At 38.5% G+C, this 17,491-nt stretch overlaps 1 protein-coding gene across 1 annotated transcript in view; it reads left to right on the forward strand.

Annotated features, from left to right (window-relative positions):
• The window catches only part of UBE2V2 (ubiquitin conjugating enzyme E2 V2), a 46,704-nt gene extending 29,219 nt beyond the window's left edge, over positions 1 to 17,485 (forward strand). Inside the window, exons 3-4 of the mRNA XM_029923865.1 lie at positions 1,398 to 1,523; positions 17,294 to 17,485. Coding sequence (XP_029779725.1) covers positions 1,398 to 1,523; positions 17,294 to 17,440 — 273 coding nt within the window. The 3' untranslated portion in view covers positions 17,441 to 17,485. The remainder of the gene's footprint in view (positions 1 to 1,397; positions 1,524 to 17,293) is intronic.
• The last annotated feature ends 6 nt before the right edge of the window (positions 17,486 to 17,491 follow it).

Raw genomic sequence — 17,491 nt, forward strand, 5'->3', positions numbered from 1 at the left:
TTGTTTTTTTAATTTGAAGTGATAAAATTAGACCAAGGTGTCCAGAGTTAAGATGATGTTTACTCCTGAAACCTAGCTTAAACTTTTTAAACTTAATTTAAAAAATTTTTTAAAGTTAAAAATGAAATGCACAATTTTACCACGAGTTTCCACAAATACACCTTGTTGCCTGTATTCCTTTCTGGACATAGACAGTTTCAGTCACGGGTGCCCTGTCCCTCCTTCCTCCAGCCACTGCCGCCTCGCCTGGGAGCGGTTTTGCCTGTTGTAGGATTGTGTATGCGTGGAGCCATGCAGTGTGTGTTTTCACCGGTCTGCTCATTGTGCCTCAGCACAGTGTCTCAGAGATTTAGTTGTAGTGTTCCATACGGTAGTAGTAGTGTTTCTTTTCCTTCCTGAGTAGTATTTTACTGTATGGATATATACCATGTGTATCAGTGTATTTATCAGTTGTTTCATGGTATTTGGATTTGATCTATTTTGTGGTTATTTGAAATAAAGCTGCTACGAGCATTCTTTTAAAAGCCTTTTGTGAACATGCTTGTTTCCACTTTTTTTGGATCAAATGCCTAGGAATGGAAGTGCTACATCATAGGGTAGGTAGGTACACACGTATCTTTACAAGAAAATGCCGTTTGTTTCCTAAACGGCTGTCCCGTCCTCTACTCACAGTAAAGTGTCAGAGTCCTGGTTGTTGCCACACGCTTCGAGTATTTTTAACATCATAGACTTTCTTGGGGGCTATTGCTGTTATTTTTATTATTTATTTATTAAAGTATTTATCTTGAGAGGGAGAGGAGGGGAGAGAGAGAATTCCAAGCAGGCTGCCTGGAGTCTGACATGGGCCTCAAACCCACGAACTGTGAGATCATGACTTGAGGCAAAACCAAGAGTTGGACGCCTAGGCAACGGAACCACCCAGGTGCCCCTACTGTTCTTGTATTTTAGGGCAGGTTTTGTAGGGAGGTTACTGGGCATCCAGATGGAAGTACAGGCTGGCTGGTTTCCTTGAGGTCTCCCTGATGTCAGCCCTTGCTGCCCCTGTCCAGACTCTGGCCTGTGAGTGGACGCGTACTGTTCAGCCTGGTTGACGTTCATACAGGTGTTTCTTTGTAAAGTGTTGAAATAATCAGTAATATGTGTACAAGACGGCTGCATGCATTTTAAATTACAGTGGATTAATATCCCAGACCTGACCTCCACTTGGGAATAGCTCTTACTTAAGGGAAGGGAAGCTGTGGACCAGTTTGGGTAAGTGAAGTCTGTAGATGGTTAGCTTATCAAATAAATTTGAATGTAAAAGAAGTAAATTATTGATCATGAAGTAATATCAAATACATTCATATTGTACTTTTTATTTGCTGTTGAATATTATTATATATTTTTTTGCCTTCTAGACAAATTATGAAAACAGAATATATAGCCTGAAAGTAGAATGTGGACCTAAATACCCAGAAGCTCCTCCATCAGTTAGATTTGTAACCAAAATTAATATGAATGGAATTAATAATTCCAGTGGAATGGTAAGTTAAAATAGTCATTTTATTTTTATAAAATAATATATCGTCAGGAGAAAGTTAAAATGCAATATGGACTATTGTTTAGCTGAAAGTTTATTAAAAGAAATATATCTTATGTTTTTCTCTTACAAATCAGCCTGTCCATAAAAACCCTTATGTACCAGCCTAGATAGATGTCATGACAACAGTTCTCTCGGGGTTTTATTAATAATTGCTTAGTCGTCATATTTTAGTTGAATCCTTATTTGGTGAAACAATAACATTCTCTTTGACTGTTTTATTTCTTTAAGGTTACGTACATTTGGTGAGATCGAAAGGATGAATATTCATGAAGGGAAGGCTTTGAGGAACAAGTGTGTCCATATGAGAACAAATAGTCATGGTTGAGTTTATTGTCTGTTTAAGCAAATAAACCAGAGTGAAATGCTCTTCCTGGAAGTTAGTGGAAGGGCTGACTTTCCACTCTGGTTGGGTTGCTAAGGCTCATGTTAAGTCAGGTTAACACTCCTAACTCCAGGCTCTTGATACGCTGTGTTGAGAGTACACTCACATGCAAAACGCATGTTAGGAAGTATAATAACATAATAATAAAATGAACATCATCCATCTTAGGACATAGAATGTTATCAATATCCTTAACTTCTTGTTGTGCTCCTCCTCATCCCATCTCTGTGTTCCTTTTCCTCACTAGTGGTTATTAACATCTTAAAAATGTTCTTTTATATACTTTCTTTTTTAAAAAAAATTTTACCCAGTGTATCGTGTGTGTATACCTAGCCTCCCTCCCTCTTTCTTTCCTATATATCTATTTATATACCTGCCTTGTCTGTCACCTATTAAAAACCATGAGTTTATACCAACACACTATTCCAACACAGTAGGGATTATTCCATATTTCATCTGTCCACATTTGTAATTCCCTCTGGCAACAAATTGAACCCTGGACACATAGAGCTAGCCCTCTAGCCCCCAACCTCAGTCTAGTGTGCAGAATGGCTGGTGCCTCCCTGCTGGATGTGCTGGATGAGAGCATGACCCTGACACGAAGAAGGTGGGCGACAGGTCATTGGAAATCTCAAACCTGAACCTGCTGAGTCACTGAGAAGTCTCCCTACCTGATGCATGCCAACTAAAAGCTGGGTTCTGAGAGTCCTTGTCAGTCTTTGTAATTTATTGGGAACATTTAGTCCATTTACATGTAATATAATATTGATACCTTTAGGTTTAATAAATCCTCTTATTTTGTGGTGTCTGGTTTTCCATGTGGTTTTTGTTTCTTTTCTAATTTTTGAAATGGTTGTTTTCAAATTTTCTCACTCATTCTATTGTTGTTTTTTCGGTGGTTATACTAGAAACTACAGTATGTATACTTAAGTTTCTGTGACAGATGTGATGGAAGCAGGATTATAAAACACTTTGAACATACAGAAGGATATTGTTTAGAGAATTTATTTTGCGACACACTGCATTGCCTTTACGAGGTATTTTTGTTAAATTTCTCTGCCAGGAGTAGCTGTTCTTCTCAACTGCTGTTTGCTTTCATATTATAGACTCCGTGAATTAAGTAATTAATGATGGGTCCTGCATTGTTGTAAGAACTAGGAAATTCAGGATTAAATTAAAAACACACCTCAACTAGTTTGATCTCATGGGTGGCTTGTCCATTTTTCTTGACATTTTGTCTCCCTCTCTGCTTTTTTTCCTTCACCCATCTATATCATTAAGTTCTGTCAGACTTTGCTGAAATTGTAACCGGAGTTGAGTCTTATTTTTCTGTTTACATTGCCACCAAATGAATATTGACCATCATCTCTTGTCTTGGCAACCGCCTCTCTGTTTCTATTTTCTTACCTTCTCCAATCTTTCCAAAGCAAACAGCCAGCCAGAAGGATCTTTCTAAAATGCAAATTGTGTTATAGCACTTCTGTGCTCTAAGCTCTTTTAATGACTTCACCCACAATGTGCATACTTTTTGCCATGGTTCATTGGGACTTACAGGGTCCACGCTGCCTCACACACTTTTCATTTTGCCTCAAGACCATTGCACTGTTCTTCCTGTCCGGGCATCTTCCCCCCTCTGGCGAGTCCTTACAGATCCTTTTCAGTGTAGAAGTCACTTTCTTCAAGAAGACTTTTCCTGATTCTCCAATCTGAATTCTGTCCCCTTTTTTACACTGATAATCTTTTCCTGTGTAGTGGTTTCTATAAATTATTACCACTTTTCTCATTGTTTTCATTTTTGGTGTTTTTTAAAGTAATATTTTTAATATATAGACAAGATTTAGAAAATGATATAATCAACATCATCCATTTTCCCTAGTCAGATCTTAGCATTTGAGTCTTGTTTGTAACAGTCTGTTTTTAAAGAAAGACTGCCTTGTAAGTCGTTAACGCTGCGTACCTTTCCCCAGTCCCCCCTCTACTTTCCTCCGAGGCAGTCTCATTGTCTCGAATTTGGTGTTTATCATTTCCGCGCATGATTGTTATGCTTTAACTATGCATGTGTGTGTGTATACCTCTATATTGTATCACTTTTGTGTGGAATCTTGTCAGTGATTTTTGAGCTTTATCCATGTTCATTTAGCTGAGATTGTTCCTTTTAATACTCTGTTTTTCATTTGCTGGGCATTTCAGCTGATCTCAGTTTTCATTCTTACACAAGTATTTTTCTACCCTAGCGCAGTGCTTCTCAAGACTTGGGTGTTTAATGGTTGGTTTGTTGTTTCTAGTATGTTATAGATCAGTACTATTATAAAATAACGGAAGAAATTACCAAGAAAATGAAATATAAAAGAAAATATGGTAAAACCTTGGATTGCGAGTAACTTGGTCTGTGAGTGTTCTGCAAGATGAGCAAACATTTCTAATAAATTTTAACTTGATAAACAAGCGGTGCCTTGCAATACAAGTAGTACGTGACCCCGAATGTCACCTGATCACCACTGAGCCAGTGGTTCCCTCTTGCTCGCTTGCTCGCTTGCTCGCGGTGGGATTGCGGGTCATTGTCTTCCATGCCTGATTGCACAGTCTCAGGCTGTTGTATTTGGCAGATATCAGTGATTTTTCAGAACGTTGGAAGGTGCCCACAACTGGCACTAGTGTATTTTTTGTCACTTCAAAGGGCCTTTGGACCGTCCTTTACTTTTCCATACAAGAGTAAGCTTAGGAATGCTTTGATTCACTTTAGGTCAGGCTGCCTGCAGATACTTTTTCTTCTGCTGCCTTATTACCAGTTACACTAAATACAGTGCGTGGCAAGTATTATTAATACTGTGCCCTAGTCAGCATCTGTTAGTGACAGTGACAGTCATTCTGCATAATAACCCTCCTCTCGTCTCTCTCACATCAGCCGTGAAAGGTTTCCAATGGTAAGTGCAGGTTAGTTAGTTTATTTTTATATTTTGTATTTTATTACTTTATGTTACATTATTGGAATCACTTTTATATGAATATATTTGGATTGTAGAATGAATCATCTGAATTTTCATTATTTTTTATGGGGAAATTTGCTTTAATATACAATTGCTTTGGATAACAAGCACATTTCTGGAACAAAGTATGCTTGCAAGCCAAGGTTATATTGTATAAGCTCGGACTTGTTGAACAAAAATTTCTCTGTCCAATTACCATAGAACTCTTGAAACACGGTTCATTTCTGTGTCTGCCTTGTGGTGGACCAGCAAAAAAGTTAGCTCAAGGCCTGGCGTCATACCAGGACAGCCACCAGAAGTGGGGTATCTGCCAGAGTGCAGGGCTTCCCCCAGCCCGACGGAGTGTCGCCAGCTTGCTGTCCGCAGGGCTGTTCCGCGTCCTGGCAGCCGCGTGTAGCAGGGCCCTGGGATGTGCACGCTCCCCACACTTCACACTGCCAGTCTGGGGTGGGGCTTGATTTAATTATTAGAGCATAGGTGAGTGTAAAGAGGGTTAGACATAGGGTGAGAACACTGGACATCAGTGTTTCTTTTGATTGATATTTAAGAATTGGAAATATTACTTTGATAACTGGTCTATAGATACTTAGACCTTCACACTGACCATTGGTCATATGCCAAGATAATTTTATATCATTTTGAGGTTATTTAAGTACCTGATAAATTATGGGTGCGTCTTTAGTAATTTGGGTTTATATTTATGTAATACAACAAGGCAGAATTGTTCCTCATGAGGGTTTAGCACAGTAAAGCATAAATTATAGTGCCTTATGCTGTGAGGTCTCAAGTTTTGAAAGTTACTGTGTATAATAGAGGGATAAGGTGCAGATTTGTTCTGACGTATTCATTTTTCCGTACTCTTTTCTTCCTCTCTCTGTTCTTCATCTTCTTTTCCACATTCTGCGTGTGTGTGCATGTGTGTGTGTGTGTTTGTGTGTGTGTGTGTGTACTCTGTTGGTATTTCACAGGATTTGTAGTCACTTAGGTTTATTTAACTATCATGTAACTTTATATCTGGAAGTGTTTGTTTCTGCTTTGGAAAAAGCCTGGTATTCACTTCACTTGAAAACTATTATTCAGGGGTGCATGGGCGGCTCAGTCGGTTAAGCGCTGACTTCGGCTCAGGTGATAATCTCACAGACCGTGGGTTCGAGCCCCGCGTTGGGCTCTGTGCTGACAGCTCAGAGCCTGGAGTCTGCTTAAGATTCTGTGTCTCCTTCTCTCTGTGTCCCTCCCTCGTGTGCTCCCTCACTCTCTGTCAAGAATAAATAAACATTAAAAAAAAAAACCCACCTATTATTCCTTACTGGAGTCTATTTAAATTGGCTAAGGGGTTTGCTACCCCTTTAAAATTTTTTTTATTTATGTTTTTTATTTTTTGAGAGACAGAGCGCAAGCAGGGGAGGGTCAGAGAGAGAAGGATGTGATGTATCACATTGATGGATTTGCGAATATTGAACCGGCCCTGTAACCCAGGAATGAATCCCATTTGGTCATGGTGGATAATTCTTCTTATATGCTGTTGAATTCGACTTGCTATTATCTTGTTGAGAATTTTTGCATCTGTATTCATCAAGGATATTGGCCTTTATTTCTCTTTTTTGCTGGGTCTCTGTCTGGTTTGGGAATCAAAGTGAGACTGGCTTTATAAAATGAGTCTGGAAGTTTTTATTCTGTTTCTATTTTTTGGAATAGCTTGAGCAGGATGGGTATTAGCTCTGCTTTAAATGTCTGATAGAACTCCCCAGGGAAGCCATCTGGCCCAGGGCTCTTACTCGGGAGGTTTTTGATAACTGATTCTGTTTCTTCACTGGTTATGGGTCTGTTCAGGTTTTCTATTTCTTCCCATTTCAATTTTGGTAGCACATGTGTGTTTATGGATTTGTCCATTTCTCTAGGTTGTCCAGTTTGTTGGCATAAAATTTTTCATAATATTCCCTGATAATTGCTTTATTTCTGAGGGATTCATTGGAATAAATCCATTTTCATTCGTGATTTTGTCTACTTGGGTGCTCTCTCTTTTCTTTTTGAGAAGCCTGGCTAGAGGTTTATCAATTTAGTTTATTCTTTCAAAAAACCAACTCTTGGTTTCATTGATCTGTTCAACTGTTTTTTTTGTTTTGTTTTGTTTTTGATTCTATATTGTTTATTTCTGCCCTGATATTTATGATTTCTCTTCTCCGGCTGGGCTTGGGTGCTCTTGCTGCTCTGCTTCTAGCTCCTTTAGGTGCTCTGTTAGATTTTGAATTTGTGCTTTTTCTAGTCTGCTGAATGAAATAGGCCTGGATTACAGTATACTTTCCTCTTAGGACTGCCTTTGCTGCATCCCAGAGAATTTGGATTGTGGTATTTTCTTTTTCATTTGTTTCCATATGTTTTTTAATTTCTTCTCTAATTTCCTGATTGGCCCAATTGGTCTTTTAGTAGGTGTCCTTAACCTCCATGTTTTTGGAGGTTTTCCAGACTTTTTCCTGTGAATGGTTTCAAGTTTCATAGCATTCTGATCTGAAAGTTTGCGTGGTATAATCTCAATTTGTTTATATTTATGGAGGGCTGCTTTATGCCCCAGTATGTGGTCTGTCTGGGAGAATGTACCTACCATGTGCACTCGAGAAGAAAGTGAATTCCCCAGCCTCAGGATGTAGAGTTCTAAATATATCTGTCAGATCCATCTGTTCCAATGTGTCATTCAGCTTCATTGTTTTCTTCGTGATTTTCTGTTTAGTTGATCTATCCACTACTGTAAGTAGGGTGTTAAAATCCCCTGCAATTAGCACATTCTTATCAATAAGATTGTTTCTGTGATTAACTTTTTTATGTATTTGGGTGCTCCCAAATTTATGTGTAGATGTTTATAATTGTTAGCGCTTCCTGATGGATACACCCTGTATTATTATACAATGCCCTTCTTCATCTCATGTTACTGCCTTAACTTTAAAGTCCAGTTTGTCCAATATAAGTATGGCTACTCCGGCTTTCTTTTGACTTTCAGAAGCATGATAAATGGTTCTCCATCTCCTCACTTTCAATCTGAAGGTGTCCTCGGGTCTCAAATAAGTCTCTTGTAGACAGCAAATAAGTGGATCTGTTTTTGTTTTTTTTTGTTTTTGTTTTGTTTTGTTTTGTTTTTTTTTAGCATTCTGATATTCTATGTCTTTTGATTGGGGCATTTAGTCCATTTACTTTCAGTGTTATTATTGAAAACTATGGGTTTAGAGTCATTGTGTTCTCTGTAGGATTCATGCTTGTAGTGGTGTCTATGGTACCTTGTGTTCTTTGCAACATTTCCCTCAGAGTCCCTCTTAGGATTTCTTGTAGGGCTGGTTAGTGGTGATGAATTCCTTCAATTTTTGTTTGCTTGGGAAAACCTTTATCTCCCCTTCTATTCTGAATGACAGCCTTGCTGGATAAAGGATTCTTGGCTACATAGTTTTTCTGTTTATCACATTGAAGATTTCCTACCATTCCTTTCTGGCCTGCCAAGTTTCAGTAGATAGGTCTGCAACCACCCTTTAGGTCTCCCTTTGTATGTTAGGGCCCATTTATCCCTAGCTGCTTTCAGAGTTCTCTCTTTATCCTTATATTTTGCCAGTTTTACTATGATATGCCATGCAGAGGATCAATTTAAGTTATGTCTGAGGGGCGTTCTCTGTGCTTCTTGGATTTCAGTGTCTGTTTCCTTCAATAGATTGGGGAGGTTCTCAGCTATAATTTGTTCAAGCATTCCTTCAGCCCCCTTTTCTCTCTCTTCTGGAATTTCTATGATAACGGATATTGATTCATTTGATTTCATCACTCAGTTCTCAAATTCTCCTTTTGTGTTCCTGGATCAATATATCTCTCTTGGCTTTCTCTGTTTCTATAATTGTGTCTTCTAATTCACCTATTCTTCTTTCTGCTTCTTCAGTCTGTACAGTGGCCGCCTCTATTTTATTTTGCACCTCACTTATACCATTTTTTAATTCATCACAACTATGTGTAAGGTCCATAACCTTTGTAGCACTTGTGTCTATGGTGTCTTCCATGCCTTTTTCAAGCCCAGCGATTAATTTTATGACTATCATTCTAAATTCTTGGTCAGTTATGTTGCTTATATCTGTCTTGAGCAATTCTTTAGCTGTCATTTCTTCCTGGAATTTCTTTAGAGGAGAGTTCTTCCATTCCGTCATTTTGGCTAGCTTTCTGTCTCTTGTCAGTTTTAAAAGCTTGTTAGCACTCTGCACCAGCGAGGACTGCTATATTAAAGGAGGTTCATAGACTGTCCATGGCCTCTCTATTCAGGAGGTGTTCTTTCAGTGGTGTTCCTTGGTCTCTCTCGTTGTGCCTTTGGTTACTTTATTTCCCTACTCGTAGTGATATTTTGGACTCTCCACCATGTGTATTTGGGTTGTTTCTCGAGGTAGCTCTGAGAAGGAAAACAGCCATACGGAACAAAAGTACAGAAAGCCACAAACAAATCAAACAAGGAAACTGAAGAAAAAAAGCAAACAAAACAAAAACAACTAAAGTCAGTGGACAAGCTAAAAGCATAAAACAAGAAATCTCTGCTACAGTTAAAGAGCAGGATGGAGGCAGTGCTGATGGAAGAGCATGTGCAAAGAGAGAAATGACAGGTGGGGAGAAAGAGAGATTGAACATTGACCAGGCAGAGAGACTAGAAGGCTTAATTCAGATAGAGGAAAAGGAAAATAAGGCAGGAGGTGAGGAGGAAAAAAAAAAAAAAACAACGGAAGATAATGTTACCCAAAGAAACTATATAGTCTGATTATTTCAGAGAGGAAAGGAGGGTAATGATGGAGATCGAACAGATGGAATGTGCATCAAGAGAATGGACTATATATGCTTGTTTAAGCAAACCTATAGCCAGAATACCCAGTCTATAGGAGGGGAGAGATAAGAAAGATACGGGAGAATATATCTGAATAACAAGAATCGATCTAGAGATAATCATGGCAGTGCATCAGTGCCGATCTTGGGAGAGGGGCTGTTTCTGTACCCAGGCTCCAGTAACAGTAGCCACCCAGTGCAGATGGGCGTGCTTTGGTGGGTCTTGCGGGCCGCCTTAATGGTTGTGGGGTGAAAAATGGCGACCCCCCATCCCTTTTTGAACCAAGTGTTGCAGATCACTCTTTTGGGTCGGATCTCACTGTGCCGCGGGCGCTGCCAAAGTGGTCTGTGTTAAACGGTTTGCACTCAGACTCGTTTCCAGATCTTACCTCGTGTGCATTAAGGACACCTACCGAAACGTAATCCTGCAAGCTGGGGCACTTCTTAGCTGGGGATCAGGTAGGGGACTGGTTCCTGCTGATGCCAACCACGACTGTGATACCTTGCTTACTGTCTATTCCGGAGGGAATGAGGGAATTTCTGGGACCAGGGTGCCCGGCGCCAAGAAGGCTCCGCAGTTAGAGATAGGATCTCTCTCCGAAAGCCCCGCGGTTAGAGATGGGGTGATACGATCCCTCTCCTTCCCAGGCCCAGTTTTCTCTTTTCTCCAGGGAAGAGGATTCCACAGCCGCTCTTTTCCTTCTGTCTCTCTGCAGAGAGGGCTCCCCCCCGTGTCTCCGTGTCTGGGCGCATTTTTATTTTTCTCCGTTCATGATCATGCACCTATGAGGCTGCTTTCTCAGTGGACTCTGTCACTTTCCCCCCCAGACTCTTGCAGTTCAGAGTCCTTTGGCTTCAGCCCTTCTTTGTTTGAGAGATGCAGGCGGGAAGTACCGAACTACCTATTTCTCCACCATCTTGCCTGGACTCCTGACTAGTTAAGTGTTTTTTAATTTTCACTGGGTTGTGGACCTGTTACCATAGTTCAGTTTTAGAATACTTTTGTCCCTGTCAGAGGAAAACCCCTACTCATTAGTTGTCACTTTTCTATTCCACCTTCCCATAACCTGAACAACCACTAATCTTTCTTTATAGATTTGCCTATTCTGGACTTTTCATAAATATAGAATCCTGTAATACATGTTTTTTTGGCAACTAGCTTCTTTGACTGAATGTATTTTCAAGGTTCATCCATGTTGTAGCATATTTCAGTACCTTATAACTTGTATAACTTTTTATTGCTGAATAATAATTCCATTATATATATATATGTATATATATATATCCATCTACTTATGTATGTATCTTTTTTCTTTCTATCTATTTATCTATCACTTTTTGTCTGTCTGTTCATCACCGGATGGACATTTGGGGTTTTCTACTTCTGGCTGTCATGAGTAATGCTGCTGAGAAAATTTGTGAACAAGGTTGTATGGGTGAGACTTTCATCTCTGGTGGATGTGTGCCTAGAAACGGGACTGCTGGGTCAGATGGTGGCTCTATGCTTAGCTCTTTGAGGGATGACCACACTGTTTTCTTTCTCTTTTTAAAAGTTAATTGTTTATTTTTAAGTTTACATCCAAGTTAGTTAGCATATAGTGCAACAATGATTTCAGGAGTAGGTTTCGTAATGTCCCTTATCATTTAGCCCCTCCCCCCTCCAACGGCCCCTCCAGCAAACCTCTGTTCTTTATATTTAAGAATCTTTCATGTCCTACTCTGTGTTTTTACGTTATCTTTGCTTCCTTTCCCTTGTGTTCATCTCTTTTGTGTCTTAAATTCCACATATGAGTGAAGTCATATGATACTTGTCTTTCTCTTAATTTCGCTTGGCATAATACACTCCAGTTCCATCCACATAGTTGCAAATGGCAAAATTTCATTCTTTTGATTGCCAAATAATATTCCATTATATGTATAACACCACATCTTCTTTATCTGTTCTTCCATCGATGGGCTTTTGGGCTCTTTCCATACTTTGACCATTGTCAATAGTGTTGCTATAAACATTGGGGTGCAGCGTGCCCCTTTGAAACCACACACCTGTATCCTATGAATAAATACTTAATAGTGCAATTGCTGAGTCATAGGGCAGTTCTGTTTCTAAGTTTTTGAGGAACCTCCAGAGTACAGTTTTACAGAGTGGCTGTACAAGTTTGTAAGAGTATCCAAGAGTGCCAGAGAGATCTCTATTTCCACATCCTTGAAAACATCTGTTGTTGCCTGAGTTGTTAATTTTAGCCATTCTGACAGGTGTGAGGTGGTATCTCATTGTGATTTTGATTTGTATTTCTCTGATAATGAGTGATGTTGAGCATGTTTTCTTGTGTCTGTTAGCCATCTGGATGTCATCTTTGGAGAAATGTCTATTCATGTATTTTGCCCATCTCTTCACTGGGTTATTTGGTTTTTGGGTTTTGCGTTTGATAAGTTATTTATAGATTTTGTACACTAACCCTTTATCTAATGTGTCATTTGCAAATATCTTCTCCCGTTCTGTTGAATGCCTTTTAGTTTTGCTGATTGTTTCCTTCACTGTGCAGAAGCTTTTTCTTTGAGGTCCCAATAGTTCATTTTTGCTTTTGTTTCCCATGCTTCTGGAGACGTGTTGAGTAAGAAGTTGCTGCGGCCAAGGTCAAAGTTTTTGCCTCCTTTCTCCTTCAGGATTTTAATGGCTTCCTGTCTTATGTTTAGGTCCTTCATCCATTTTGAGTTTAGTTTTGTGTATGGTGTAAGAAAGTGGTCCAGGTTCATTGCTCTCCATGTCGCTGTCCAGTTTTCCCAGCACCGCGTGCTGAAGAGACTGTCTTTATTCCACTGGATATTCTTTCCTGCTTTGTCAAAGATGAGTTGGCCATATGTTTGTGGGTCCATTTCTGGGTTCTCTTTTCTGTTACATTGATCTGAGTGTCTGTTTTTGTACCAGTCTATACCGTCTTGATGATCACAGCTTTGTAATGCAGTCTGAATGCAGCTTTGGTTTTCTTTTGCAAGTTTGCTTTGGCTATTCGGGGCCTTTTCTGGTTCCATATAAATTTTTGGATTGTTTGTTTTAGCTCTGTGAAGAATGCTGGTGTTATTTTTTAGGTATTGCATTTTATGTGTAGATTGCTTTGGGTAGTATTGACATTTTAACAATATTTGTACTTCCAATCCAGGAAGATGGAATATTTTTCCATTTCTTTGTGTCTTTTTCAATTTCTTGTATAAGCTTTCTATAGTTTTCATGTATAGATTTTTCACCTCTTTGGTTAGATTTATTTCTAGGTACTTTATGGTTTTTGGTGCAATTGTATATGGGATCAATTCCTTGATTTCTCTTTCTGTTGCTTCATTATTGATGTATAGGAATGCAACCAATATCTGTGCATTGATTTTATATCCTCCCACTTTGCTGAATTCATGGGTCGGTGCTAGCAGGGTTTTGTTTTTATGTTTTTTTTTTTTTGGAATCTTTTGGGTTTCCCATATAGAGTATCATTATCATGCCATCTGTGAAGAGGGAAAGTTTGACCTCCTCCACTTCCTCCTTGCCAATTTGGATGCCTTATATTCCTTGTGTTGTCTGATTGCTGAGGCCAAGACTTCTAATACTATGTTGAGTAACAGTGGTGAGAGTGGACATCTTTGTCATGTTCCTTACCTTCAGGGGAAAGCTCTCAGTTTTCCCCCATTGAGGATGATATTAGGGTTGGGTCTTTCATACAGGGCTTTTATGATCTTGAGGTATGATCCTTCTATCCCTACTTCCTTGAAATTTTTATTAAGAAAGGATGCTATGATTTGTCAAATGCTTTATCTTTTGAGAGGATCATGTGGTTCTTGTCCTTTTATTTATGAGACTAATCACATTGTTTTGTTGATATTGAACCAGCCCTGCATCCCAGATATAAATCCCACTTGATCGAGGTGTATAATCTTTTAATGTGTTGTTGTATCCGGTTGGCTAGTATCTTTTTGAGAATTCTTGCATCCATCTTCATCAGGGAAGTTGTTCTGTAGTTTTTCTTTTTAGTGAGGGGTCTTTGGTTTTGGAATCAAGATAATACTGGCTTCATAGAGTTTGGAAGTTTTCCTTCCATTTCTGTTTTTTGGAACAGCTTCAAATAAATAGGTGTTAACTCTTTTTTTAAATGTTTGGTAGAATTCCCCTGGTAGCCATCCAACCCTGGACTCTTGTTTTTTGTAGATTTTTTTTTTTAAATGTTTGGTAGAATTCCCCTGGTAGCCATCCAACCCTGGACTCTTGTTTTTTGTAGATTTTTTTTTTTATTACTAGTTTGATTCCTTACCGTTTATGAGTCTGTTCAAATTTTCTGTATCTTCCTATTTCAGTTTTGGTAGTTTATATGTTTCTATGAATTTATTTCTTCCAGATTGCCCATTTTATTTGCCTATAATTACTCATAATCTCTTACTGTTTGTATTTCTACTGTGTTAGTTATGATCTTTCCTCTTTCTTTCTTGATTTTATTTATTTGGGTCCTTCTATTTTCTTTATGATCAGAGTTGCTTGGAGTTTATCAATTTTGTTAATTCTTCCAAAGAACCAGCTTTTGGTTTCATTGATCTGTTTTTTTGAGTACCATGGTGCTGCTTTCTGCTGTGATCTTTATTATTTCCTTTCTTCTGCTGTTTGGGTTTTGTTTGCTTTTTATTTTTTTGCAACTCTTTAACACGTAACGTTAGGTTGTATATCTGAGAGCTTTCTTCCTTCTTTAGGAAGGCCCGGATTGCTGCATACGTCCCTCTTATCACGGCCTTTGATGCATGCCAGAGGTTTGGGGCTGTGGTTTTATCATTTTCACTGGCTTCCACGTATTTTTAAATTTCCTCTTTAACTTCTTGGTTAGCCCGTTCATTCTTTCATGGGATGTTTTTTAGTCTTCAAGTATTTATCTTTCCAAATTGTTTTCATGTGGTTGATTTCAAGTTTAATAGCGTTGTGGTCTGAAAATATGCACAGTATGATCTCAATCTTTTTGTACTTGTTGAGGGCTGATTTGTGTCCCTGTATGTGATCTCTTCTGGAGAATGTTCCATCTGCATTGGAGAAGAATATGTATTCTGTTGCTTTAGGATGAAATGTTCTGTATACATCTGTTAAGTACATTGGTCCAGTGTGTCATTCAAAGCCATTGTTTCCTTGTTGATTTTCTGCTTAGATGATCTGTCCATTTGGCGGCTTCCGACAGGGCCCCGGGTTAAGACATCCATTGCTATAAGTGGACTGTTGAAGTCCTCTACTATTAGGGTATTATTATCATCAATGAATTTCTTTATGTTTTTGATTAACTTATTGATATATTTGAGTGCTCCATGTTTGGAGCATAAATGTTTACAAATGTTAGATCTTGGTGGACAGACACCATAATTATGGTATAATGCCCTTCTTAATCCCTTGTCACACTCTTTATTTTTAAATCTAGATGGTCTGAAATAAGTATGGCTACTCTGGATTTCTTTTGGCCACTATTAGCATGATAGATGCTTCTCCATCCCCTTATTTTCAATCCGAAGGTATCTTTAGGGCTAAAATGGGTCTCTTGTAAACAGCAAAATAGATGGATCTTGTTTTCTTATCCATTCTGTTACCCTGTGTCTTTTGATTGGAGCATTTAGTCCATTGGTGTTTAGAGTGAGTACTGAAAGATACGAATTTATTGCTATTATGTTGCCTGTAGAGTTTGTTTCTGGTGGTGTTCTCTGATCCTTTCTAGTCTTTGTTGCTTTTGGTCCTTTTGGCTTTTTCTTCCCCTCTCCCCATCTCCCCCCCTAGTTGGTCAGTTTTTGTTCAATCCAATGGGAGTTCTCTGTGCTTCCTGGAGTTTGATGTCTGTATCTTTCCCCAGGTTAGGAAAGTTTCCTGCTATGATTTGCTTACATAACCCTTCTACCCCTTTTTCTCTCTGTTCTTCTTACGGGATCGCTGTGGTTCTCATGTTACTCCTTTTTAATGAGTCTGAGTTCTCTAATTCACATATTGTGAATTTTGCCTTAGATTCTCTCCTCCCCAACCCCCCCCGCTTCAGTAATCTCCATAATTTTGTCTTCTGTATCGCTGATTTGCACCTCTGCTTCATCTATCCTTGCTGCCATGGCAACCATTCGAGATTGCATCTCAGTTATAGCATTTTTTTATTTCATTCTTACTAGCTTTTACTTCTCTTATCTCCACAGAAAGGGGTTTTAATCTATTTTCAACTCCAGCTAGTATTCTTATTATTGTGATTCTAAATTTTGGTTCAGACATCTTGCTTGTATCTGGGTTGATTATGTCCCTGGCTTTCAGTTCTTTGTTTTCTTTCTTTTGAGGTCAATTTCTTTGATTCATCATTTTTGAAGGGAGAAAAGGAATTAATAAAGTAAAAAAGATAAATATTAAACAAAAACAACACACAAAAAAAATCAAATAAAGGATCCTAGATCCTAAGTGTGCTTTGATATGTTAGATTAGAGATAAAAGGGAAAGATAAGAAAGGAAAAAGAAAAAAAAGGTAAACATTTAAAAATTAGAAAAAAATGAATACAATAAAATAGAGTAAAATGAAATGATTGAGGTAAACAGAATATGAAAATTTTACAAAATAGTAAAAGGTACAATAGAACCTTACAGAAAAATCTTTTTAGTAAAAATGGAAAATAAAAAAATTTTTTTTTTGGTTTTCTATATTGAAGAATAAGAAAAGAAAAAAAGAATTGAATGATGGCCGGCCCAGTGAACAGAATCAAATATGATTGAAATTACATCTGAATTCCTCTAGAACTCGAACTGTGAAGCACTTTATAGTCCATAAACCAAGCAGGTGGAGAGACTTGTGGTGTTTCTCAAGAGCGCAGTTGGCCAAGTTTCTCTGCTCCTCCCCCACTCATGCAGTCTGTGTTTCTCTCAAAATAAACAAACTTAAAAAAAAATGCCTGTGTGAGTGGGGTTTTCCAGGGAACCGCCAGACAGGTCAAGTGATGTCAGTTGCCTGGGAATTAGGCTTTGAAGTTGCTCTAGCCCCGTTCTGTTGGTCTTCCACAGTGAAGGCGAGGTTAGTGTAGTGCAGAGACTACATTGGAAAGAAAAATCCAGAAGCAGATACTGATTTAAAAGCTCTTTTTCTAAATCCCAGTGGAGATAATTGCCCAGATTCTGGGTAGTGGCATTGGAAAGGGAGAGGAACCTGCAGACCTTGTCTCATCAAGAATGAATTGGCAACTGTGTTCACAGTGTAGTTATTTAATGTAATGTTTGTTTATTTCTGTTGTCCAGAGTTCACTACATGTTCTTGTAAGGTATACAAAAAGCACACAGACACACAAGACACATTTTTATCAAATACCTGTTACAGAGAATTATTTTTCCCGTATTATGAACTTGTAGTTTCATAGTGTTTCTTTTGTGAAAATAGAGCCAGGCTATGAATTTTTAAAGCACTTCTTATTAAAGTATGTTTAATATCATAAGTTGGTGCCATAGTACTTACTTTAAAGTTTGTGGTTGAATTTGCTCTTTTCCCCCCATTTCAGGTGGATGCACGGAGCATACCAGTGTTAGCAAAATGGCAAAACTCATATAGCATTAAAGTCGTACTCCAGGAGCTGCGGCGTCTGATGATGTCCAAAGAAAATGTGAAGCTTCCACAGCCGCCAGAAGGACAGACATACAACAATTAATTTTAGTGGATCTCAAACTTGTCTTAAATCAACAACCTTCTACTCATGTTA

This window comes from Suricata suricatta, chromosome 15, assembly GCF_006229205.1.
Source record: "Suricata suricatta isolate VVHF042 chromosome 15, meerkat_22Aug2017_6uvM2_HiC, whole genome shotgun sequence".
NCBI lineage: Eukaryota > Metazoa > Chordata > Mammalia > Carnivora > Herpestidae > Suricata > Suricata suricatta.